Source organism: Oppia nitens, unplaced genomic scaffold (assembly GCF_028296485.1).
Source record: "Oppia nitens isolate AA-2021 unplaced genomic scaffold, nextdenovo-longstitch-racon4-pilon3 scaffold31_pilon_pilon_pilon, whole genome shotgun sequence".
NCBI lineage: Eukaryota > Metazoa > Arthropoda > Arachnida > Sarcoptiformes > Oppiidae > Oppia > Oppia nitens.
Window position 1 is genome coordinate 861938 of NW_026533212.1, and position 26604 is coordinate 888541.

Here is a 26604-nt window from a genome sequence, read left to right on the forward strand (position 1 = left end):
TTTAACAGTAGTTTTTAATAATAATAATAATAACAAAAATTTACTATTATTTTACATATTTTTAATTATTTTTTTTGATTTTAAATATAATTTTTAAGTAAAATTTTTTATGACTTTTTTTGTTTAAATAATTATTTTATTAAATTATTTTCCTAACTATAGAGTGCACCTCTCAATTGCATTGATTAATACTATACTATAATAAATTGTTATTAAAGTTATATAAGTTTTATAAATGTTTTTAATTAAATAATAGTATGGGGTTTTTAAAAATTAATTATTAATATTGTAGTTAAAGTTTTTATAATTAAAATAAATAATAAACTATAAATAATAAAAAATCTAATATATTTTTTTAACAATAAATGTTTAATATTTTGTTTTAAATAGTTTTTTAAAAATATTATTTTAAATTCTATATATAATAAAAATAATTTACAAATATATTATTAATGTAATTATTTTTAAAATAAATATGTTTTCACAATTTTTTTCAATTGTTAACAATATATGTTAACAACAAATAATATAAATAAAGTTATAGTTTGTTTTAGTTTTAACTTTTAAAAAAATTATTATTATTACAAGTATCATCAATGATTATAATTAATCCTAATAGTGATTAAAATCTAATTAACAAACTGTATAATTTAAAATTTAAAAAATAACAAACATTTTAAAATAGTTTAGTTATAGATCATTAGTTTAGTAATTTTTTTTAAAATTTTATTTTTGGTTTTGTTTTATTATATTTTTAACACTTTTTTTTAACAATTATTAATTGATTAAAATCTTAATAATTATTAATAATTAAGTTATCGTAAATATAGTATATATTATCATTAACATTATTATCTAAATATATATATCGATATATATATAATATACTTTATTTTTGTAATTATAGTTAGTTTATCTAAATTAGTTTTTTTTGTTGTAAATATACAGTAGTTTAAACTATTAATTTTTGTTAAAAAAATACTAAATTATTTAAATTATAAATATTATTTAGTAGTAGTAGTAGTAGTATATATTTATAAAAGTTAATCATCAATGAAAATTATAGTCAAATATAATTATTTATTTATTTATTTATTTTAGATTAATGTTCACCAAAAAAAACAAACAAAAAATAAATATAGAAAATAAAATAAAAATTATAACAAAAGGGTTACACAAAAATAAAAAATTATTTATAAACTATGGGTTTATTTTTATTGTATAGTATTTTTTTAGTTTAATATATTTAATTGTATTAAATAAAAACAAAAATTATTTTTTTTAATATATTTACAATATTATATATTATTATTATTAAAAATATTTTTTTGTTTGTTTGCACGCTATATAATAACGCCATTAAAATTATTTTGTAAACTTTTTTTTAAAAAAAACAACAAAATATATAACTTTTTATAATCTCTCGACAAAACTACTTATAATTTTAATAATAATAATAATGACATAATTGTTAACAATTTATTTTTTAATTTAATTAACCACATGTTTGTCGTCTACTATATTATAAATATATACATATTTTAAAAACATTAATAGTTTTTTTGTTGTTGAATACTACTGTACACAATGTTTATCATAATATTTAAATCATATTTAATTAAATCAACCAATAAATAAAATATATACTGTATATACAACCCTTTTTTAAATATAAATTATTTATTTAATTAAAAAAATTAAGTTAAAAATAAAGTTTATTATTATTATATAGTTTTTTCAAGAGTTTATACAATAGCTTAGTAAAAGGCATATATATAGAGAAATATAAATATATATATATATATTTCAAGTTATATATATATATATATATATATATATATATAGTATATAATAGAGAGAGAGAGAGAGAGAGAGAGAGAGAGAGAGAGAGAGAAAATATAATAATATAAATAATTTATGTATAATTTTTCAACATTAAATTATACATTTAAAAACTACTATTTTTATATCATATATGAAAATAAAATTTTACTTTTTTATTTAATAATTTAGTATTTTATTAATATTTATTATATAATGTTGTTGTAATTTTCTGTTAATTTATAATAATTTATTTTACTTGAAAACATTGAATTACGTAATTATATTTAATTTATTGGTTTATTTTAATGATTTTTGTTATTATTAGTTAGATATGATAGTTAAATAAAATATATAAAGAACTATTTTTTATATATTTTTTGATTTTTAAATAATACAATTTTTGTCTAATAAATTATTCATCAAATTTAATAGAGTTATACAGTATATTATAATAATTTATTATTTTTTTATTTTATTTTTTTTTGATTCACAATAAACCCACTATTTTTTATATTTTATTTTTTTTATTTTTTTTTCTATTATTATATTGTAATTATAAAACACTTTTTTATGTGATGATTACATTTAATTTATTATTTTATATATAATATATATATATATTTATATTAATAACAATGTTTTTGGATTTTCCAATATGTTGTTAGACATATGTCAACATATATTTTATTTTTTTAATTTTTATATTTAGTAAATATATTTTTTGTTAATTATTATTATTATTATATTTTTGTTATGATAAAAATAAACATACAAACTTAATATATATATATATATAAATAAAATAAATTGCGACAAATTGATTGATGTTTTTTTAAAGCAATTAATTAGTTTTAATATATATATATATATATGTAAAGTTATATATTTTTTTGAAATGATAACAAAATTATAATTGGCAATGACATTAAAAAAAATTAAATAATTATAAATTTTGATTTATTTATTACTTTTACTTTTTTCTTTAAACACACAAAAATAATTTTTTTTTAAATATTATTAATGCGTAAAATATTCATATATATATAGTATTACATTATATAGTAGTTTGTATAGTAAATATGATTTACACATAAGTTTTTTTATTTATTTTTTAAAAAATAGCAAATATTATATGTATATAAGCTATGCTGAAAATAAATTTAAAAATAAATAAAATACAAAACTAACATTATTTTTGTTTTGTTTGTTATATTATTATTTTTTTTGCAAAAATATATATTATTTTATTTTTGAAATTATTTTTTTTAACTACAAGGCTATGAACTCATCGGCAAAAAAATATATATTTATTTATAAAAAACAAATTAATGAATGAATGAATGATTGCTAAAAATCAGTGAATCGATGAAAATAATAAAAACTAAATAAACAAAAAATAAATAACAAAAATAATAACAAAAAGTTTTTTTAAATAATATATATATATATATATATATATATATATATATAATATCTAAACAAATATTTGACTGCGAAATCAAAATTTGTTTTAAATGTTTTAAATTAAATAAAAATAAATATTTTATTTTTATACAAATTAATAGATAATTTTTTTTATAAAAAATAATTTTAAAATTGTAATAGTATTAAAATTGAATTTATGTATTATATTTTTATGAAACATTTATCGTTTTAAACTATTTGTATTTTTTTTTGTTAATTAACAATAAGTTTAATTTTATTGAGTCCAAAAAAATTAATTAATATTTAATTAATTAATTAATCAATTTATATAAAACTAAAATAATCAGTTTTACTTTGACTTTATCTATTATTTATACATATACTCTACTATATTGATATATTGTATAGTACTGTATATAAATATATTAATATATAATAATATAATACCTGTATATTATGATAGATAAAAAAAATTGTATTTTTTTATTACTTTTAATAATATTATTTACTTTTATTTATATTCATTCAAAATATTAGTAAAAGATAATGATATCAACAAAAAAAAAATAATTAATTAAATAATTTAGGAAATTTCCCAGTTATATAAAAATATATATTATATATGTATATAAACAGTATATTGAAATCAGGGTTAAGTAAGGGGGGGTAGGGGGGGGGGGTAAGGCCAAAATACCCCCCTAAGCTCGAGAAATTGGGATTTTACCCCCCCAGACTTTTTGACCAAATTGGAAAAATTGTCGCTTAAAAACGACGAGAAATGACCCCCCCCTAAAATTTCGGCGCCGAAGGCGCCGAAAATTTTTTTGAGATTTATAAAAATTTTAATTTTAGTTGATACTATTTTATTTAGTGTTTTTATGTTTTTAATATTTATAAGAATCTAATTATTGATTAAAAATAGTTAAAATAACGTTAAAACTCATCCAAAAATAACATTATTTTAATTAAAATAATCTAAAAAATTAAAAATTACCTATTTGTTGAAAAGAGAAATCATATTACAATTTAAATATAAGTTTAAGATAGTTTAGGAAGTTAATAAAACAATAAATACTTATATTATAAGTTTTTTATTAATAATTTTTAAATTTAAATTTAAAAATATTTTCAATTTTATACTTAATATAACTAAAACTTTAACGAAAATTGAGTTAAATAAGTAGTATTCAGTCAGTATTTGTATAAAAAACATTTTAAAAATATATAATAAACTATAAACATTAAGTATTATTTAAAAAATTAATTGTTAAAGTTAAAAATTATTAAAATACAAAAAATAACTCATTGTGTATCATAAATGCTTTTATCAACTATTTTTAAATCAAAAATACATTATTTTACTTTTTTGTAAAAATTTTAGTTTTTATTAATTTTTTAATTTTTTTTTCAAAAAATATTTATTTTTTGTTAAAATTTAAGTTTTTTATTAATTTTTAATTTTTTTAATATTTTTGGAAATTTTACCTATTTTCCTGGGAACTTATACGGGAACTTATGGGAATTTTCCTTAATTTACATGGGAATATTCGGGAATTTAAGGGAATATTAGGGAATTTTCTCTGGACCCCCCCCCCCCCTTGATTTTGGATTTTTGAAAAAATTACCGTTTAAAAATGCAATAAAAATCTTACCCCACCCAATACCCCCCCCCCCCAAGATTTTTCGAGAATTTTGCAAATTTTACCCCGGTCTACCCCCCCCCCCCCTAAAATCCAAAACCTTGCTTAACCCTGATTGAAATATACTTTATAAATATTAATAGATATAAAATAATTTTATATTTCTATAACTTGGTATATAATATATATATATATATATATATATATACATATATATAATAATTATATACCAAGTTTTATATACAATATATATATATATATATATATATATATATATATATTGCACAACTTATAGATAATTAATTATTTATTTATTTATTAAATATAAATTAAATTAAATATAATATTAATATTAATTAAATATAATATAAATATAATATAAATATAATATAAATATAATATAAATTAAGTATAATTTAACTATTAAATAATTATTATTTTTTGTTTAATACATTTATACTTTATTTTAAATATATTAAATATTAATTATTAATCAAATATTATTTTTTCTGTTTAAATTAATTTATTTTTAAATTAAAAGTTATAAAATATCTTAGTTTTATTTATTTTTTTCAGTTAATAAAAATTATTTTACTCTCAATACTCTCAATAACACAAATACAACTGATTTGATAAAATTGATAACAAATTTTGAAAAATATTATTTTTATTTTTTTTCTAATTTTTAATATTTTATTCACAAAAAAAACTTATTGGCAAACACTGGTTGTCATTGAAATGCAATTATTAGTTTCACAACTACTACTACTATTAATAATAATAATAATATTTGATATCATTATTAATATTATTATTATTATTACTGTATGAAAAAGTTAGACTGTATTTCAATTATGAATATACAGTATATATATATATATATATTATTTCGCAATCATTTTATCAATTAAGCAAAAAAAAATAAAAAACTTGTTTTCAACTTTTAGTTTACTATAAATTAATTTTATTTTAAATATTTTAGTTTTTTTTTAAAAAACATTTAACTACTAAACATTAAATTTATGAATTTATAATTAATATTTATTTTACTATCAGTTTACTACATGTATATTTTAGCAACAACAAAAAAATTAAAATTTTTAATTTTACACATAAAACTAATTTATTTTATTATTATTATTATTATTATAGATAAATAGCAAATTATTATTTTATTTTTTAAAAATAAAATAAACGGCTTAGCCTGTATAACATGTTTGCAAATAATAAAATACATTTAGTCTCAATATTTATTTATTTATTAAATAATTTTATTAGTAAGTTGTTTTCAATAGGAAATTATATATATATATACAGTATATACTGTATATATATAAAAATATCATTAAACTAGTATACACTGTATATTATATATGATATGATAAAAACAACCCATTTTTTCACACATACATACACACACCTGTTTGCTATACATTTTAAAAAAATATTATAATAATATTATATTATAATATGTATGTATATATAGTTTAATATACCGGTATATTAAAAAAAAAATTATATTATAGTTTATTTAATAATTGTCTTATAATTGTTTATATATATATATATATATTTTTCTTTGCAATTCATATGATTTATGCGATAATAATATACGATAGTAGTAGTAGTAATAATAATAATAATAGTATTATTATTATTAATAGTAATAATAATAATAATAATAGTAAACTTCACGTGTAGTTTACTTCTACTGTATATAAATCTATATTATATTAATATATACTGTATATTAAGTGTGTTTAGGGATATTTCATAACTATTATATTTTTTTAATGTATTATTTTTTTAGATGACTTTATTATTATTATTGTCATTATTATTATTATATATATATATATATTTTGAATATCATTAAATTATATCTATATTATACAGTATATATATATATATAAATATTAATATATGTATATATTCAGTATTTATCATATATTGTACTTTAATTAGCAAAACAAATGGAAAGTTTTTATTTATCTCTCTCTCTCTCTCTCTCTCTCTCTCTCTCTCTCTCTCTCTCTGTCTCTCTCTTAACAAACAAAAAAAATTGTGTAAAAGGAAAGTGTGATAAATAAATATATTATGGTTTTGACATTGAAATGGGAAATGAAATTATTTTTTTTATTAATTTATTTTTTTTCTCTCGTTAACATTTATCTATAAATTGGTATATATATATATATATATATACAGTATATTTGTGTTATACTGTACCATATATTATATAAATATATGTTACTTATTGTATTATTGTATATTGTAATATATATTATTGTATATATTAAACTAATTAGGATTGATTATCAGATTAATTGATTTAATTATTATTAAACTAATTTAGTGTTTTTCTAGTTTCTTAAATACACATTAATTAAATGGGAAGTCATATTATTTATTACTGTATTTTTTTGTTGAAAATTTTTATATTCAAATAGTTATATATACAATAATGTGTACAATAATATATGCTATTGATATATATATATATATATAATTTATTATTAATTAATCAGTAAACTTGCACACATACACACATATATATATATTATACATACACACACATAAAACAATAATTGCAATCAATATTGAACTATACTTTATAATAATTAATTTTAGTTTTATTTATCTTAAATAATCAATAAATACATTGTAATTATTATTATTAATAGTAAATATAATAATATCGATAATATAAATATATTAAAAATATTTAAGAAACATTATTTGCTAATAATTTTAATTTTATATAATTAAATATTTTATATGTATTTTTTAATAATTTATTTTTTTAAAAAAATTATTTATAATTCAGACATTAATTTTTAATGTTAATAAATATTTTTTAAAAATTATTTTTTTTGTTTGTTGTATCAATACTTTTACTTATCAATAATTTTTGTTTTACTATTATAATTATATTTGTTAACTAACCTAACAAACCATATATAACAATATTTACTTTTGTTTAATAATTATATATATTTTTGTTACTTTTTTTAGTAAATGTGTTAAACATTTTATGTTGTCAAACATTAAAGATAGATTAATAAAACTTAAAAAATAAAATAATTTGATATATTTTAATATTTTTTTTCAACCAAAAAAATTGTTTGAATAATTATATACATTATCTTTATTTAATATATATTATTATAATATTTTATTAGAGTTTTTTTTGTTTTAATAGACTATTGTTGTTATAAATATCTTTATATTTATATATAAATAAATAATTTGTAAACTTTTTTTTTTAGGTTACAAAAAATATTTTTTATCAAAAAATTTGTTTCTTATTATTTATATATTAATTACTTAAATGATAACATTGTTTTATTTTTTTTAATAATCAAATATATTGATTCATAAAAATACAAATTTTTTATTGAATAATTTAAAAATCAATTTTTATTAGTTATTAAAACATCAACAAAAAAAAATTCATTCAAAAAAATCGGATCAAACAAAATAAAAACAAGAAAATTATTTAATGTTTTTATTTTTGGTATTTTCATTGTACTGTATTTTAATGTACTGTAAAATAATAATAATAATAAAAATATAGTTTTTTTAAAAAATAAATACTGTATATAATAAAAAACAGTAAGTTATTATTGTATTTGTCTGTACATAACGTGTACAGTATTGCAATATCATGTAAACTACTTTAAGCTCTCTCTCTCTCTCTCTCTCTCTCTCTCTCTCTCTCTCTCTCTCTCTCTCTCTCTCTCTCTCTCTCTCTCTCTCTCTCTCTCTCTCTCTCTCTCGCAAATACACCCCAAGCTATTGGTAAAGCCTTTTCAACAAAAATAATAATAAAAAATTGTTACGTAAACTGAGACACGAGTGAGAAATATATGATAGATAGACTGATAGACAGTATGTATGTATGTATGTATATGTGTGTATGTATGTATGTGTGTGTGTGTGTGTGTGTATGTGTGTGTATGTATGTATGTATGTATGTATGTATGTATGTATGTATGTATGTATGTATGTATGTATGTATGTATGTATGTATGTATGTATGTATGTATGTATGTATGTATGTGTGTGTGTGTGTGTGTGTGTGTGTGTGTGTGTGTGTGTGTGAGAGAGAGAGAGAGAGAGAGCATGAGAAAGAAGTAAATATATTTTGAGCAAAATCTCAAAAACAGCTCAGAAAGAGAGAGATAGACAGAGAGACAGACAGAGAGACTGAGAGAGAGAGAGAGAGAGAGAGAGAGATGAGGAAAGAGAGCGGGAGAGGTATGTTATGTCGAGATATAAGGTCGAGAGTGTGTATATATATATACAGTATATATATATTATACTGTACTATATATACTTGTAGTGATACAATATATACTGTATATATATATATATATATATATATGTATAAATAAAAATCTAAATCAGCTAAATGTGTGCGCAAAATGCCGAAACGTGTGGTAGGCGGTGCCCATTATGGCTGGCCTTGTCTGTGACGTTGCGTAACAGTGATGTAAGCACGTGGCAGTGGCTTAGCCACAAATAACTATCGGTGCCCGTCGGTGGCTATTTCGGTGACAATGGTCAGCTAGTATCAATACCTATGCTGTCTAAACATACCCGAGCTAGACCATAGTTCAATGTGTGGCTAAGCTAACCGGTTAGATAGGGTCGGGTACGCCACTGGGGGTGGTAGACATACAGATGATGATGGTGTGTGTGTGTGTGTGCAGAGACAAGGTAGCAATAAACTGTATGTATGTACTGTATGTATATTATGTTTTTTTGTTACCTTGGTATTTCCTAGTTTCTAGTATAATAATAAAATTAATAACTTTTTTAGCACATACATACATACTAAAAATTTGTGTATTTTATTTATTTATTTGTAAAAATCATAATATATATATCTCCCTGTCCACATTATAATCTAACTAAGCTCTCAATAGATATTATATAGTGAGAGTGTGTATATGAGACTATTTTTTTTTTATTAATAAATATTAATAATAAAAAGTTATTTATTTTTGTTGTGTTATTATTATTATGATGTTTGTTGACTGTTAATGAAATTATTTTTTAATAATTTTTTTGATGACAAACTTTAAATTTTAAATATTATTAATATTGTTTTATATAATAATTTTAATTTTTTTTAAACATCAATATATCTTAAACTGATTGATTGTTTTATTTGATTTTTTTTTAATTATATATAATAATTATTTTTTATTTTTGTGATGAAAACTTGATGACACTGACAATTGATTGATTTCACAACTAATTATAATATCTATATATATATATAACAGTATATAAATATTTGATGAAATTTTTTTTTAAAAAATTTTATTAATAAATTATCATGATGATGATTTTAACAAAATTTGCATTGCTGATTTTATTGATATTATAAGGTAAGAATTTTATTTATTTTTTAATTAATTTTTATTATATTTTTGTTTATTAATAGTTTTTATTTACTATCAATAATACTATGAAATTTATTTATTGTTTATCAAAAAAAAGATATTTCAATTTTATTTTATTTATTTGTTTTATTAATCAATTTATTTGTTTGTTTATTTTATTTTTATATTATATTGTATATTAGTTTCACATAAATACCTGAAATATTTTTTTTTGTTATTTTTATTTTGATAACATTTATCTATTTAATTATTATTAAGAAATATTATACTGTAATGTGAAATATTTTATGTGAAATATTAGTAAAAAATATTTATTTATTTTTTTATTTCAATTTAATAATAACTTATTAACAATTGATATAATTAATTATATAAAAAAAATAATATTTAAATATTAATTAGATTTATTTTATTAAAATTTCTAAATATATTTTTTATATTACAATTATAATATAATTTGTTTTATATTTATTTATTTTTTAAATATTGATATATTATTTCAATAATTTGTTTTTATTTCAAATATAATTATAGAATTGCGAGAAAAAAAACTAATAATAATAATAAAGAAAAAAAAAGTTTTTTTTTCAATCATTGACTAAACTAATTGACTGACTGACTGACTGGCCATTCAATTGGGGGATACATAAGCTTAATACTAATTATAATTATAATGATGAACACCCATACCATGTCGTCAACAATACCATCAAAACTGATATGTTTGCCCATCAAAGAGCTCCAGCAGTATATGTTATCGTTGGAAATGGACAATCAGCGGCTGAAGACCGAACTGACCACTCTATCGCAGTTTAATTGTATACTAGAAAATGTCCGAAAATCAAGTACCAAAGGTTTTCAGGCCATGCAATTGGTCGACCAAAATAAACAATGCCGGTGCAATGAGCACCTGAATGGCCCACTGAGGCGTATGGCACAGGAAGCGGGTATTGAGATCAAAGTCTGGCAGGAACAGTACGATAAACTAGTGTATAAGTCGACAACTGTAACCACCAGCACCAGTACCCCCACCGCCACCAACATCACCAACAATAACAATGACAAGTGCTATATAACGGATAGGCCGACACCGCCGGCAAGTTTTTGCGATACCGAAGAAGAGGTGGAAGAAGAAGATACTAACCGATCGACGGCCAGTCTGTCGCCGCCGACGACGACGACGACGACCAACACTAGGTTTTCCACTGGACTGTTGACACCGCCGCAGGAAATGTCCGAATCGTCAGTATTCATGGGCGCCGATACCAGTTATACGACAACTTTTACGCCCCATCACAACAACCAGTCGGCGGCAGTGTTTCGCCGCCGATCGCCAACAAACTCTGTAATGATGGCCAACCATAATAGCCATAATAATCGGGAATCGACTAAACAAAACAAYAACAAACCGTATCTAACATTCAACGGTACGACCAAAGAGCTGTTGAAACAACATAACCATAAACACGAAGACATGTCGCCGATGGCGGCGATGGTAACCGACGACGAAACTGTTTTACAATACGTAGCGCTGAGTCCGTCGGCCACCAGCGAGTCGTCGTCGTCGTCATCGTCGTTGTTGTCCTCAACCCGAGTCTACAGCAGCGATCAGAGCAGACGCAATGGTGGCCAACAACACAGTGGCCTACAGGCCTGCGATTGGCCCGACTGTGACCGCCGTTTTGACAACGAAGAGTCGCTAATACATCACCGCAGGAATCACATCCGAAAGTCGATCTATCACTGCGACCGGTGCGACATCCGGATGTTGAGCCGCCAAGAACTGGACAATCATATGAAGAGTCATCAGAAACCGTGTGACCGCCATATTATTGCCGACAACGACGATGACAGCAGTTCAACGATTCAGCAGATGATTGACAACAATACGTCATTGCCTGAAGAAGAAGAAGAAGAAGCGGTCAATTTAACTAATAAGAGAAGAACCGGTAGTACTAGTAGTGCACCGGTAGTTGTTGTTGACAATAGCTGTCACTTGGCTGATGATTATGCTGTTGTTGTTGTTGAAGATGATGGTGTCAAACGTCGGCGTAAATGTAATGATTATATCACTACTAATAATCACAACAACAACAACAACAACACTACTAAACCAGAGCTGACATTCAAGTCGGCTCTCTTTGACCGACTGACGGCTACCGAAGCCGCCACTCCTACTACTACTACTACTACTACTACTCATCATCAAAAGTCTTCAGTATCGCTGCCGACATCGTCATCATCATTGATGCCGACATTTATTGTCGATAAGACTATCATCAGCACCACGACATCGACGGCTCAACCAATGATGACATCGCCCTCAACAACAACCACAACAATGATCCCGAATCACACAACTACTACTACTTGTCCTACAACTACCTGTACTAACCGACCGCCGGACGAATACAAGCGTACCCGTTATTCGGGTGTTGGCCGATATCGGTGTCCGTGGCCCGACTGTGGCTATACACCGCATTTCCTCCGCGACCTGCGCCGACATATGTTCAAACATACCGGCGATAAGAAACATAAATGCGATTATAATGGTTGCGATTTTGTTTCAGTCTGGAAGACATCACTACTGCAACATCAGAGGAAAAAACATTTCATCAACAATACCACCACAACAGCCGCATCGGTGACCACTTCTCATCAACAAAATAATAATAATAATAATAATAATAATAATAATAATAATAATAATAATAATAATAATAATATTATAAGCAATTATAATAACAATACATTGTTTGGCCAGAAAATATAAATTGTTATTATTATTATTAATGTATATATATATATTGAAAAATATTATTTATATATATATATATATTGTTATTATCTTAAATATATATAAATTTATAATTAAATTGTTATTATATAATAATTTTATTATTAATTAATTAGATACCCCATTAGTGGTATATAATTAATTATTATTGTTAATTATATTATTATTATATTAATAATAGTTTTTATTTTAGTGATTATTATAGTAATAATAATATTATTATTTTTTATTCATTCATTTATTGTATTTTTATTCCTAATTCATTCATTTGCTGTTATAATTGTTTTTTTTATATAATAAGATATATATATATAAAAAAAGTTATAAATTGTTTTTTTTAATTTATTATTTTTTAACTAATTGTTTTTGTTATAAATTTTTTAAAAAAAAATTATGTGTATATATATATTTATATATAATAATATATTGATATTTTTGCTTAAAAATATAGATTTACGATTTTTTAGAAAAAATCAGATAATATATATTTATTATAAGTTTTAATAAGTTAAATATTAAATAAATTTTATTGAACTAATTGTGATGATATGCTTGATTATGATTAAGTATATTAATAATATTTTTTTTGAGTGTTAAAAATAATAAATTAATTTTTTGAATCACATAATCTAAATAATTATTTAAAAATAATATTAAATAATATTCAAAAAAATTAATATAAAATTATTACTAATATCTAGTGTAATGAAACAATTTCAGGGATAAAATAAAATAATAATAATTTATTTTTATTAACAGAAAAAATTTGAATAATTCAATAATTTATTAAAATTGTTATTAAATAATAATAAAATAACCATTTATTTAAAAATCTATATATTTATATTTATAATTAGATTGAATAATAATTATTAAACTATATTTAATATTATAAATTGATATTTATTTAAATAATTATTTAGTATATTATAATTATTTTTAGCTATTTTTTAAAAATAATAATTAGTCATCATCACTAATATTCCTTAAATAATAAAATAATTTAATAAATGTTTTTAAAAAATAATAAATGATAAGTAAATTTTATGGAAAATTTATCTTGATAAACTTTTTTTTCAAAATTGATTGAAATTTTTAGTCATTATTTTATTAGTGCTATTTAATAGTAATAATAATAATTATGTACAATAATTCATTTAAAAAAAAGTTTACTATTATTATTTTAATATCATTATAATTTTTTTCAAAAAAATAATTATATTTTATTTAATTAAATTATCTATTGAATATTAACAGTAAAAAATTATACACACAAATAAACATTTATTATTAAATTAAATAAACTTTTAAGTTAAGTTTTGAAAAATTCATAAATATATATAATAATAAATTATTTTTTAAAAATAAAAAAATATTTATTATTCAATTAAATAAACTTTAAGTTAAGTTTTTTTAAAAACACAAACATATAATAATAATATATTATTTTAAAAACAATTAATAAATATATAGTAAATAAAATATATTTTTTTTAAATTCTCATAAAATTCATAAATCTAATAATCTTAAATAAATATCTATATAAATATATTATCTAATAATAAACGAAAATTATCGGTAAACTAAAAAATAATAAAATTTTAAAGATATAAAAATTATTATTATTATTAATTAATTATAAATTAAAGATTAAAAGAGATTTAAAAATAACTATAATATATATATAAAATTAAAAAAAAATAAAACTATAATATATATATAATTACATACATAGTATATAATAACATAATAATACATTATATACATGTATAATAAAAATAAATAAATATTATTTAAAAAAAACTGTCGGTTATTGATTTGGGTCGGATCTGTCGTTCACCGTTAACCAGATATATATGAAAAGCCTTAAACAATAGATAGGATCCGAACAGCCGTTTCTGGTGGTCAGTCCAGTCGAGTGGTATCCGGTTATATCTATGGCCACCACCTTTTGACTGGTTGGTCAGTCTGTCCAAACCGATGGCTGCGATTAGCATCGATTCGCGATCGAGGGCTTCCTCGGAATCAACGCTACCGAAACAGGTCACCGAAACCACGCCCTTACCACCGGTGGACCAAATCTGGGCAATGCGTTTACATTTAGCCGATGATGATGACCTGTGACCTGCTCTCATGGTTTCATAGATGTGATCGTAGGCCCGATTTCCTTGACCTTTGCCCACATAGAAGATTGATTGGACAAACCGGGCGAACATATCTCCAGATTTAGTGATCATCGATGAAGACGACAACAGTAGACGACTATCTGTGAAACGGATGCCGACATCCGACATATAGACATCTTGAGTCATGTTTTCAGTAATATTTGGATCCATTAGTAGGTAATTGAAATAGCATTGTCTGGTTTTTCGGCCGCCGCCGTTGAAACGATGATTGTCCTCAAAATGACCGGTCAATTGCCGATCGAGTCGGTGACAGTATTCAAACGGAAATGTGTGTCCACTTGTAATCAATTGGTTCAACTCATGGCTATAGTAGTAGTTGTTTAACCTATAGTTTGCGGACAGGTATTGCGGTAAACCTCTAGTGCGGCCTATTTTGTTAAGCCATTTGTTGATCGCGGATCTCATAACTTGTATTTATTGTATATATTTTTTTAATGTAAATATCAATTAACAACAAAAACAATTGATTTATCAGTAAGTTGTCCACTAAATTAATTGGTCAACTTTGATGGTCAACCCTATCTCCTATACCTCTATATACTGTATATATATCTATGGGTTTGTATGTATATATCATATATATTAATAATAAAAAAAAAGTTATTACAGTTTACTGTATTGAACACAAAAAAAATTGTTATTCAATTGAAATACAGAAAACTTTTATTAATTATATTTTTATAAAAATAGTATTTATTTATTTTAATTATTATAATAATAATCATATAATAAACGACAAAAAAAATTTAAGTCCAATCAGACCAACAAACAAACAAAAAACTGAAATATCATAAAAATTAATTGTTTTTTTTGAATTTATTTTTTTTAAGATTTAATAAAATACAAACAAACAAACAAAAAATACAAAAAAATAAAATATCAATCAAATCATTTCAGAGATGGACTGATCAATGGATGAATGGATGACACCATGAGATCCCAAAATAATTTCAAATTGTTTTTTTGTGTGTTTTGTTTTTTGATTGTTTTTTTTTGAATAAAATAACAAAAAAAATACTTAGTGTCCCTTATGTTTGTTGTCATCGGGTTTTTTGACGGGTTTTTTGGTGTCCACCGATGGTTTCATCATTGGTTTCTCATTTCCTCCGCCTCCTCCTCCAGGCTTTCCTTTAGCTCCTTTAGCTGGTCCGCCACTTCCGACATCCGGTCCGCCGCCCATCGGTTTCGCTGACGGTTTCTTAGCCGCGGAGTCGGGTGTCGGCGGCGCCGGTGGCGGTGGTAGCGGTTGCGACGGTTTTTTCGGTTCGGCCGGCTGTTGTCCATCGGGTTTTGTCGGCACTTTCGCCTGCTTTTTGGTCACTTCATCCGGTGATTGAGGAGGCTTTGGAGCTGTCTTTGGACCAGCACTACCACCACTTCCAGCCCCTCCTCCACCACCACCACCACTACCACTGCCTTTTGAGTGACTGTCACCACCTTTTTTGTCGGCGGCGACCTTCGCTGGCGGCAACTCTTTCTTCTTGTTTTTGGTGTCGCCTTCTTTCGGTGGATGGCCTCCGCCGCCACCGCCACCATTGCCGACGTCCGGCTTACGCATCAATAGATAATAACCTAAACTGGCGGCCGCACCGCCCAACACAACCCAACACAGACCGCGAGCACCGCCGCCGCCGCCCTTTGCCTTCGGCATAGCTTTCTTTGCGGAGGCTGTCGACGATCCGCCCATTTTGGACGGCTTTTCTGTATTGTCACTCATGCTGTTGTTGTTGTGGTTGTGGTGTTGTTGTTGTTATCTTCAAACAGTTTTTATGATTGATATCTAATGGATGAGATAGTCTATGGGATGATCTATATGTTTATATGGGACACCAATTTGATAGGTCTATTGGATCTGATAAGTAGTGATTTGTTTTGAACTGTTTTTTAACTGATTTTGTTTGTTGAAAGTGTTAACTAACTGTTAATTATTTTTTGAATTATTTTTTTTATGTTTTTTTTAATAGTTTTTGTATTTAACACCTATTAAAAAAATATCGCGCAAAACAATTATATCAGTAATTATTAGATAATTTTTTTAAAATAATTTTTTGATACCAATTAATCAGTGATTATATTTGAATTAATTTTTAAAACTATTGAAACAAACAACAAAAAAAAACAATTTAATTATTGATTTCACGTTTTGTTTTGTTTGTTTGATGACATTTACTATCAATTAATTAATTTTTTTTTAAATATATTTAGATATTTACTATCAATTAATTATACAATTATTACTAAATTATTAATAGCTATGAAAGTCAAAGAAAAATCTATAAATTTTGATTACGATATCAAAGACGAAGAACTGGACAAATGTTACGATCGGGTGATCAGCATATTGTCGGTAATCTACAAGAAAACAGCCACTGACCAGAAATCTCAGTCATCATTGTTGAACCGTTTGCGTCCGATAGCGGACATCAACGACCATATGACCCGTTTGAACAACGATCGGGAAACTGCACTCCGAGCTAATCACGAACTGTCACTGATTGTCAATCTCTGGTCTCGCGAGTGTCAGTCGATTGGCTGCCAATCGGAACAAGCGGTCAGAGAAGTGGAAAAAACCAGTAATTTTGTACACTTTTTATGGAATCAAGAACTGGATTATCAGAAATTTATGGCCAAAGCCATGCAAATGGATGTACTGTTGGCGACAACGACACCGACACCGACAACAACAGCAACAGTAGCCGAACATACCGGTGCTGTCACTGCCGATGGTGTCGGTGGTGTCGGACATAAAGACACGTAAATATCGTATGAAATAGTTATACCAACAAAAAAAAGTTGATTTTTTTGTTTGTTTTGTTTATCAGATCTGTGGCCAACACTACCACATCAAAGTTGGACATTAAGACTACTGATGTCTCGCCTCCTCCTCATCCGTCACCGCCACCGCCACCGTCACTGACAACACATAGCGAACCGTTAGTTATTTTTTTTTAATTTCGRTAAAAATTAATATTAAACTAATTTTTTAATCAATCAATAGTGTAGTAAAATTTGAGACAATAAACAGTGTCGTCAAAAATGATATCAAACTCAAGATGACTATCATTAATGGTAAGACTGATGATAGTCAAGTGGACTATCAATTGGACGAATCKGTCAAATTGGTGGATGAATTGGTGGCTAAATATAAGAGACATCTGAAGGCCAGCCGACACCTGAGCTTTTGTGTCCAGGTTTTGCGGGCCATCAACGAGTCAAACAAGAAAAAAATTGAAGATTGGATCCATAATACTGATAAACAATATGATTATCACCAGTTAGTGGCCGATAAAAGTCAAGTTTGATTCATACAAACAACAAAAAACAATTATTTAAGACATTATCTGATGAATTGGTCAGTCAATGATATATATATATGTCTATTAAAAAAAATTTTTGAATCAATCAATCAATAAAAGATAATCAATAAAATAAATGATAATTAAATGTTAATTTAATTAATTAATTCAAAACTTTTTTTGAAAACTTTTTTAATGTTTTTTTTTGTTTATTAATGATTTTATTAGTATTTAGTAATTATTATTATCTATATTTCAATTTTTTCTATAACTATTATATTATAATTATATTATTATTTAATATAAATAATTATACAGTATATTTAGTCTATTAAAAAACTAAATAATCATTATTATTGTATATTAATATTTTAACAAATAACAAAAAAATAGATAAAAATTGTAAACTCATTTTTAGTTTTCTTAAAATAACTTTAAAAATATAATAATAATAATAATATACTCATAAAATAAAATATGGGACACACACACACACAGTGTGTTAATATAATTTAGTAATAGACCAGTTAGTTATATATATATAGGTATATATATGTATATTATTGTTGTATTAATGGTTTATTGGAAAAACAATAACAATTTTAATATTAATATAATATATATATTATATCACACATATCTAAATGATTTTCAACAATTTTCAAGTTCAGTATAATTTTATTTTATATATTTTTTTTGATCATCAAATTTAGTCAACAAATAAATAGTTTATTATAACCTATTATAAAGTATGTTAATATTTCATAATGCCTATAATAAATATATATGCATTTTTATACAGTATTTTACAGTACAATATTGATAGATAGCAAACTGATTAAATAATATTTATATATATATATATATATAAATTGGTGACAATTTAAGTGGATTTTTTATAAAAATAGTATCAATGATTGGAATTTAATTTTTAATGATATATAAAAATTTTTATAGATATATATAGATTTATATATATATATATATATATATATATATATATATATTAGTTTTTTTTATTAACTGTTATATAATTTGTTAGTAATTGATATATTATAGTTTGGGCTAAACTTTTATTATCATTACAATTAGGTCACTAATAAAGTCATCTCTCTCTCTCTCTCTCTCTCTCTCTCTCTCTCTCTCTCTCTCTCTCTCTCTCTCTTATTGTTTAAACATTAATAACATTATTAGCCACACATATAATTTAATTTCTTTTATTTTTATTTTTTTAAAAATGTAGTTATGATTTATATTTTATAAAACAAATTATTTTTCATTGAGTAGTAGTAGTAGTTATAAAGTTATTTATAAACTAAAAAAATACTAAATATTATATACAGTATATATATTAACACTGTTTGTGTAAGTTTACTAAAAATAGTTATCAACTAAATTAAAAATAATTAAAATCTATAGATTACTAAATCAAATAATTGTGATTTACTTTTTTTTTGGTAAAAATATTTATTTACATTAGTTTCAAAAAACAACAAAAAAGTATACAATATTTATTATTTTTTTTAAATGTTATAATCATAATGTAAAACAATGTGTTTATATTATATTTAATTTAATATATTTTTATAATTAATTAATAAATAATATTTTATTATTTATTAATGTTTTTTTTATAAATCATATTAAATGTATACTAAATTTTTTTTTGATTAAATAATTATTTTTTTGTTAATTATTTTGAAATCATTTCATAAAGTTTTTAATTTTAAAGTTCATCAAAATAATATATTTACAAAAATATAAATATTTATAAAAATTTTAAATTATTTGTTTATAAAAAATAAATACTTTAATAAATAATAATAAATAAATTAAAAATAAATATTATTTCATAATAATATTGATGTTAATGACAATGTTGTGCAACAATAGACAGACACTAATAATAATAATAATCGTAATAATAATAATAATCATAAAAATATGAAACAATTGCAAACAATATTCAATGATTTGCAAACAAATTATTTATTATTATTACTATTAAACAAAAACTATTTAACAATATATTTAATTGTGATATTATTTATGCATAACAGCTATGCATTCAACAGAACTAAAAGTAAGTATTAAAATAAAAAATTATTGAAAAAATAAAATTTAAAAAAAATGAAAAATACTATTAAATAAATAAAATATATATAATAAAAGTTGAAACTTATATACAGTATATAATATACACTCAATAATAATTATCAATACTATTACTGTATAATAATTAGTTTTATCTGCATATTATTATTATTATTATTTAATTGTAATTATCATGTATGTAGTTTTTATTTTTTTTATGTTTTAAAAAATAAGATAATTTTAATCGTTATTTTCAAATATATAATATTATATTATAGTTTATTTTTTTTTGTTTATATTTCGCAAACAAAAATTTTTTAAAAATTTTGCAAACAATTAGTAGTAAAATCATAATATATTTTATTTGATTGAAAATTTTTGTCAGTCAGACAACAACAACAACAAAAAAGTATTTATATATTCAATACATACATACATACATAATATATTATATATAATTTTATGCATTATATATGTGTATTCAAAGTTATGTATATATATATATATAATGTAAATCATGCGTTAAGTTTTTTTTAAAGGTCTAATTGATTGTCAAAAATTATATATATATATAAATATTTTTAACTCAAAAAAATATGAGTAGTTTTAAATTACTTTTGAATGCCATTTATATATTCAATATGTATATATATGTATATATATATATATATAGATATATARCTTATATATAAATTAAAATTGTAGATGTATGACATGTGCATAATAATAATAATATAAATGTATATCTATTTAAAAGTTAGTATATATATACAGTATACTGTAGTAGTAATATTKTATATATAAATATGTTATTATATATATATATATATTTTTAAAAAACTTATTATAACATTATATTATTTTTTTTTTTTTGAGAGAAACTACTTGTTTAGTCAAGAGTTAGTAGTGTTTGAGTTGTTTTTTATATATATATTTCGCAGTCAATACACTACTACTACTACTACTACTACTACACAAGTATTTCATATATAATATAAATAATGAAATACATGTTAAATATAATATTTTTATAATATATATTATTTGATAACAACTGCTACTAGTGTTTACTACACTTTTTTTGATAAACATTTTTACTTAAAATATATATATATATATATATATATTATAATTTATTTTACAATTTAAACAACTAATTTATTTTTTTAATTTGTGTGGTTCACCCCCACCCCCACCCAACCCTCTCACTAACTAACAATATCTATCTTCAAGGAACTATCGGTATATTCAAACGGCCCGACAAACTAGAGGCCATAGCCAGCTATCTGTCACCCGAACCTGATTCCCGACTCCGCACCCGTTTCTATTTGTATACCCGCCGTAATGCCGATCAATCACAGGAGCTTACCATTGGTAACCCGGGYCGRTTGGCCCGATCGTGGTTTGATCACCGTAGGCCAATCAAATTTGTTATCAACGGTTGGCTGGATAACCGATATTTTGCCAAATGGGTCCGATCGGGTATCAGTGCACTGTTAGCCCACGGCGACTAYAATGTCATATATGTTGGCTGGAAATCAATCAATGAGCTGTTTGTGGCCGCAATTACCATCAAATTGTTTAGTCAAGATTTGGCTCAGTTTATCATATTTTTAAAGGTTTGCTAAAAAATTCATTATAATTACAATTATTTTTAAAAATAATATTTATTAATTTAGTTAGATTTAGTTAAAAATATTTAAATTAGTTTAGTATATAATTGTTAATTTGAATTATTTGATTGAATTATTGGAAACTTTTTTTTATTATCRATTTAATATTAGTATTATTATTATAGATTGTATTTAATTTCTTTTTATAAAATTATTTTTTGTTTGATAGTATCTTTAATTAAATTATATGTATATTAATTTATTAGTAATTACTTATATTTTATTAGTTTTGTAATAATTTTTGTGTAAAATAATACCTGTAATTGCAATTGCAATTTAACAGATATATCAATATAATATTATTGTACAGAAAATTATATTATAATAGTTTTTTTTTAAAAATTATTAAAATATTATTATTAGTTAATTTAAATTATGATAAGTCCTTATCTATTAATAAATAAATAGATTTAATTTCATTATACAGTATATTCAACAAATAATTTATTGATATATATTTTTAATTTTATTTTTAAATATTTATCTTATTTTTTTATATTGGAAAATATTATATAAAATTCTTACATTAAATTAACATTTTTAAATTTTTTTTTATAAATATTATCATAAATAGTATGATTGAAATAAATAAAATAAAAATAATAATTATTATTATTACATATTTTCTCATTTCCTGATTGGTTTCAACAACAAAAAAATAAAATAAAACTAAATAAAACTTAAATTATATATTTATTAGGTGTGTGTGTGTGTGTGTCTTATAAATAATAATTTTATTCAATAATGTATTTAGAAATAAAATGTATTTATWAATTAAATATACAAAATAAGTGATTGATTGATACCTATATATAGGTATATATATATATACTGTATATACCGTATGTCGTCCCGTATTAACCCCCTGAACCTCTCAGCTCGACCGATGACTACCGGTGTGTTTGTGTGTATGTTAAGTATACATCAAAATTACAAAAACCGTTAGCATTTGTCGGGCTCTGGGGTTTGGTTGGGTATGTTTGTTGACTACAATAATACTGTATATACTGTATATATATCCTATTATTTAATTATTAATTATATAGTATTATAGAAATTAAAAATATTAATTAATTAATTAATTAATTAATATAATAATAATAATAACAGAATACTTATGGCATCGATGGTGAAACTATTCACTGTATCGGCCATTCATTGGGATCGTTATTATGCGGTTTTGCCGGTGCTATCACATACATGGGCCGAGTTAGCGGTAATAATAATAATAATCTTAATTTATAAATTACAATAATTATCCCCAATATATTGATAATTGTATTTTCAATTACACCCCACCCACACCACCCAACCCCCCAAAAAAAGTACTGGACGCTGGACCGCGTGCTTGGTTTGAACCGTTACCCGAATGGCAACGTATTAACCGATGGCAGGCCGGGTTTGTCGACGTCATACACAGCGACTACAACCCTAAACTGTCGTGGGGTCTGACCTTACCGGTCGGCGATGTCGACTTTTACCCCAACTCGGCAGCAACTCAGCCGGGATGYGCCCGCGATATGATTGTACAGGCCGTACGCGAACTCCGGGATGAAGGCCTGGTAGTCGGTGTCTATCAGTGGCTCAGGTATACACTGTTTTGTTCGCACTATCGTTCCCATGAATGGTGGTTCGAGTCRGTGGTAGCCAATCACCATAAGTGTACGTTCATTGGTGTCCGATGTCCATCCTATAGTATGTTTATGACCGGCCAGTGTGGCTGCCATAATGATAATGATGGTTATAGTGGTAGTRGACAGTCATCCTTGTGTGCCGTTATGGGTATCGATGCCGATAGGATGGTCGGTACCGGTGCTGCTGCCAGTGATGTCAAACATAGGTCAGCCGGCAAATGGTTTATCAAGACATCCGATTTTATCAAAGAGACCGGAAGTCATTGCCGTAAGTATTGATTAAAAAAAACTTATTATTTATTTTAATGGTCTAACTATTTGTTGGGTAAAACTTTTTTTTGTTTGCTGTTATATTAGTTATAACTATTAGGTTATGTCTATTCAAAAAATAATTAATAAATAAATAGTTTATAATTTTTTTTTTGAAAATTTTAATTATTTTGTTTTTTTTGTGAAGGAYTTGTCTTTCATCTAAAAAAAAYTTAATCTGATTTTTTTAATAATAATAATAATAATAWTAATAATACTAATAAACAAAATTGTAATTTATATGTCAAATGAATAACAACAACAAAAAGTTTGAAATAAATTTTTTAATATAAATACTAATATAAATTATTTTTATTTATTTATATATATTTTTAAATATATGAATTAAGTTTATATTCATAAATATTTAATATCTCTGTTTTTTTATTGAAATTATATATTAATAGTATATATATATCAGGAGTTATGATTTAATATATATTTTTTTTTTAAATAAAAATTATTATAAATAAAGTTAGTATTATTATAGTCTAATATAATTGAAGCCTTAATTTAGATTATTTATTTCAAACTAAAAAAATAGTTTATTTTATTTCACTAATTTAAATGTCAATCACAAAAAATACTAGTTTTTAAAATTTTTTTAAATGAGTTGTGTTTTTATTTTATTAGTTATATTTTTTACTTTATTATACAGTGTGTATATTTTTGCTAATAAAATATTGATAATAATAATAACTATTATTATTATTATTATTATTATTATTATTATTATTATTATTATTATAAACTATATAATAATAATAATGTGAAATGATGATTTAACAATAAAAAAATAAAATTAAAAATAATTTTATAGCAAATAATTTTAGTTAATATAGTATTGCGAAATAATAATAATAATATAAAAATACCTAAAAATAGCAATCATTTCCCAATTTTTCTAATAAATTATAATATAATAATATATTTAAAAAGATAACTATTATATTTGTAAAATACTTAATATTTTTTGAAAGGTGTTTTTGATAATTATTTTTTTTAAATAATATAAATTTATATTCAATATATATATATATATATATAAATATTTATACAATATATAATATATACAAATATTAATATTTGGGTCACTATTTATACAATAATATGATTGCCTACCTGAGCTACGATATATATAAATTGTATCGATTTATTTAAATTATTATTATTATTATTATTTAACCATCATCATTATTTTATTTATTTATTTTTTGAGACACCAATTGAATCACAAAAAAAATCATATAATAATAATAATAATAATAATTATTATTTTTATTTCAAATRAAAATTATTTAATCGATTATCACAACAATAGTTTCAATAATTTTTTTGTTGATAAATTTAGATGATTTATAATAAAAAAAATTTTAGTTTAATTAACCTCTTTTTTTTGTTACTGTATTTTTATCAATTGCTAACCAATTTTGTTGGGTGTTATTTTTAAAAACTAAAATTAAAACTATATTTTAAAAACTATTTAGTAATATACTTGAAAAACTACTTTTGATTTTGTTTTTCCCCATAAATTGTTTTGAAAATAAAATACATGTATTGTTTGATAACTTTTGATTGACACTAATTATATCTATTAGTTATATAGTTATCTATAATTTTGTGTTAAATTTAACTTATTTTATATCTTTATAAATATATATATTTTTTTATATTATCTATATTTCCTATCAATACTGTTGTATATAGTGTTTCAATACCAGATAGTCATACAATTGTCGGTACAATTGTTTCCGATTATCAATGGGACGGTTGTACTAACCATTCACGGCGAAGACAGTGGTGATATTAGCGAAGAGCTGATCCATACGGAAGATTTTCGTCTATATCCTGGCCTACGGTTCGGTAAGCTGGCCGTCCGTATGCGTCAGATTGGACACATCAAACATCTATCGATTAGTTGGTCACCGATGCCGATGATGACGACGACTATGTTGATGACAGATAGACAAGCACTTCCATCACCAGCACCGCTAAGTAGTAGTTGGATTAGCTTAGAGTTTGTCAAAGTATCGCCAATAGTGATGACACCGGAGCCGATAACACGACTGTTTTGTTGTCCATCACAGATGATTATCAAACCGTCACAAACAATAACATTAATAGATTGTTAATTATTAAAAAAAATATTAACTAAAAACTAACTATTGGTAATTATAATTTATTCATATGTTATTATATAACATTCACAAAAAAACAATTAATTTATATATAAAATAATTAATTATAGTAAAAAAAATTATATTATTACGGTAATACCCATATATAATTTGTTTATAAGATTATTATTAAAT

At 22.8% G+C, this 26604-nt stretch overlaps 4 protein-coding genes across 4 annotated transcripts; 3 read left to right on the forward strand and 1 right to left on the reverse strand.

Moving 5' to 3' along the window:
- Positions 1 to 10242: 10242 nt before the first annotated feature.
- LOC128956630 (probable serine/threonine-protein kinase MARK-A) lies at positions 10243 to 13037 on the forward strand (the record flags this gene model as incomplete). Its single annotated transcript, XM_054302348.1, has 2 exons — positions 10243 to 10288; positions 10838 to 13037. A coding segment is annotated over exon 2 (2061 nt), but the record flags the coding sequence as incomplete, so codon positions are not given.
- Positions 13038 to 16304: 3267 nt separating this feature from the next.
- Positions 16305 to 17003, reverse strand: LOC128956608 (basic salivary proline-rich protein 2-like). The gene has a single exon (XM_054302327.1). The coding sequence runs from the start codon at positions 17001 to 17003 to the stop codon at positions 16305 to 16307; it is 699 nt and encodes a 232-aa protein (XP_054158302.1).
- A 518-nt stretch (positions 17004 to 17521) lies between these two features.
- On the forward strand, positions 17522 to 18629 carry LOC128956640 (uncharacterized). Its single transcript, XM_054302359.1, has 3 exons — positions 17522 to 18040; positions 18109 to 18219; positions 18285 to 18629. Exons 1-3 carry the CDS (start codon positions 17541 to 17543, stop codon positions 18586 to 18588), a joined length of 915 nt encoding a protein of 304 aa, XP_054158334.1. The 5' UTR covers positions 17522 to 17540; the 3' UTR covers positions 18589 to 18629.
- A 1998-nt stretch (positions 18630 to 20627) lies between these two features.
- Positions 20628 to 26424, forward strand: LOC128956609 (pancreatic triacylglycerol lipase-like). Its single transcript, XM_054302328.1, has 5 exons — positions 20628 to 20665; positions 21910 to 22295; positions 23460 to 23565; positions 23676 to 24251; positions 26000 to 26424. The coding sequence occupies exons 1-5, from the start codon at positions 20632 to 20634 to the stop codon at positions 26422 to 26424; spliced, it is 1527 nt and encodes a 508-aa protein (XP_054158303.1). The 5' UTR covers positions 20628 to 20631.
- The last annotated feature ends 180 nt before the right edge of the window (positions 26425 to 26604 follow it).

What these genes read in the sequence shown, in the direction of transcription:
- LOC128956608 (XM_054302327.1), bottom strand. Translation starts at nt 17,003, where the DNA reads ATGAGTGACAATACAGAAAAGCCGTCCAAAATGGGCGGATCGTCGACA.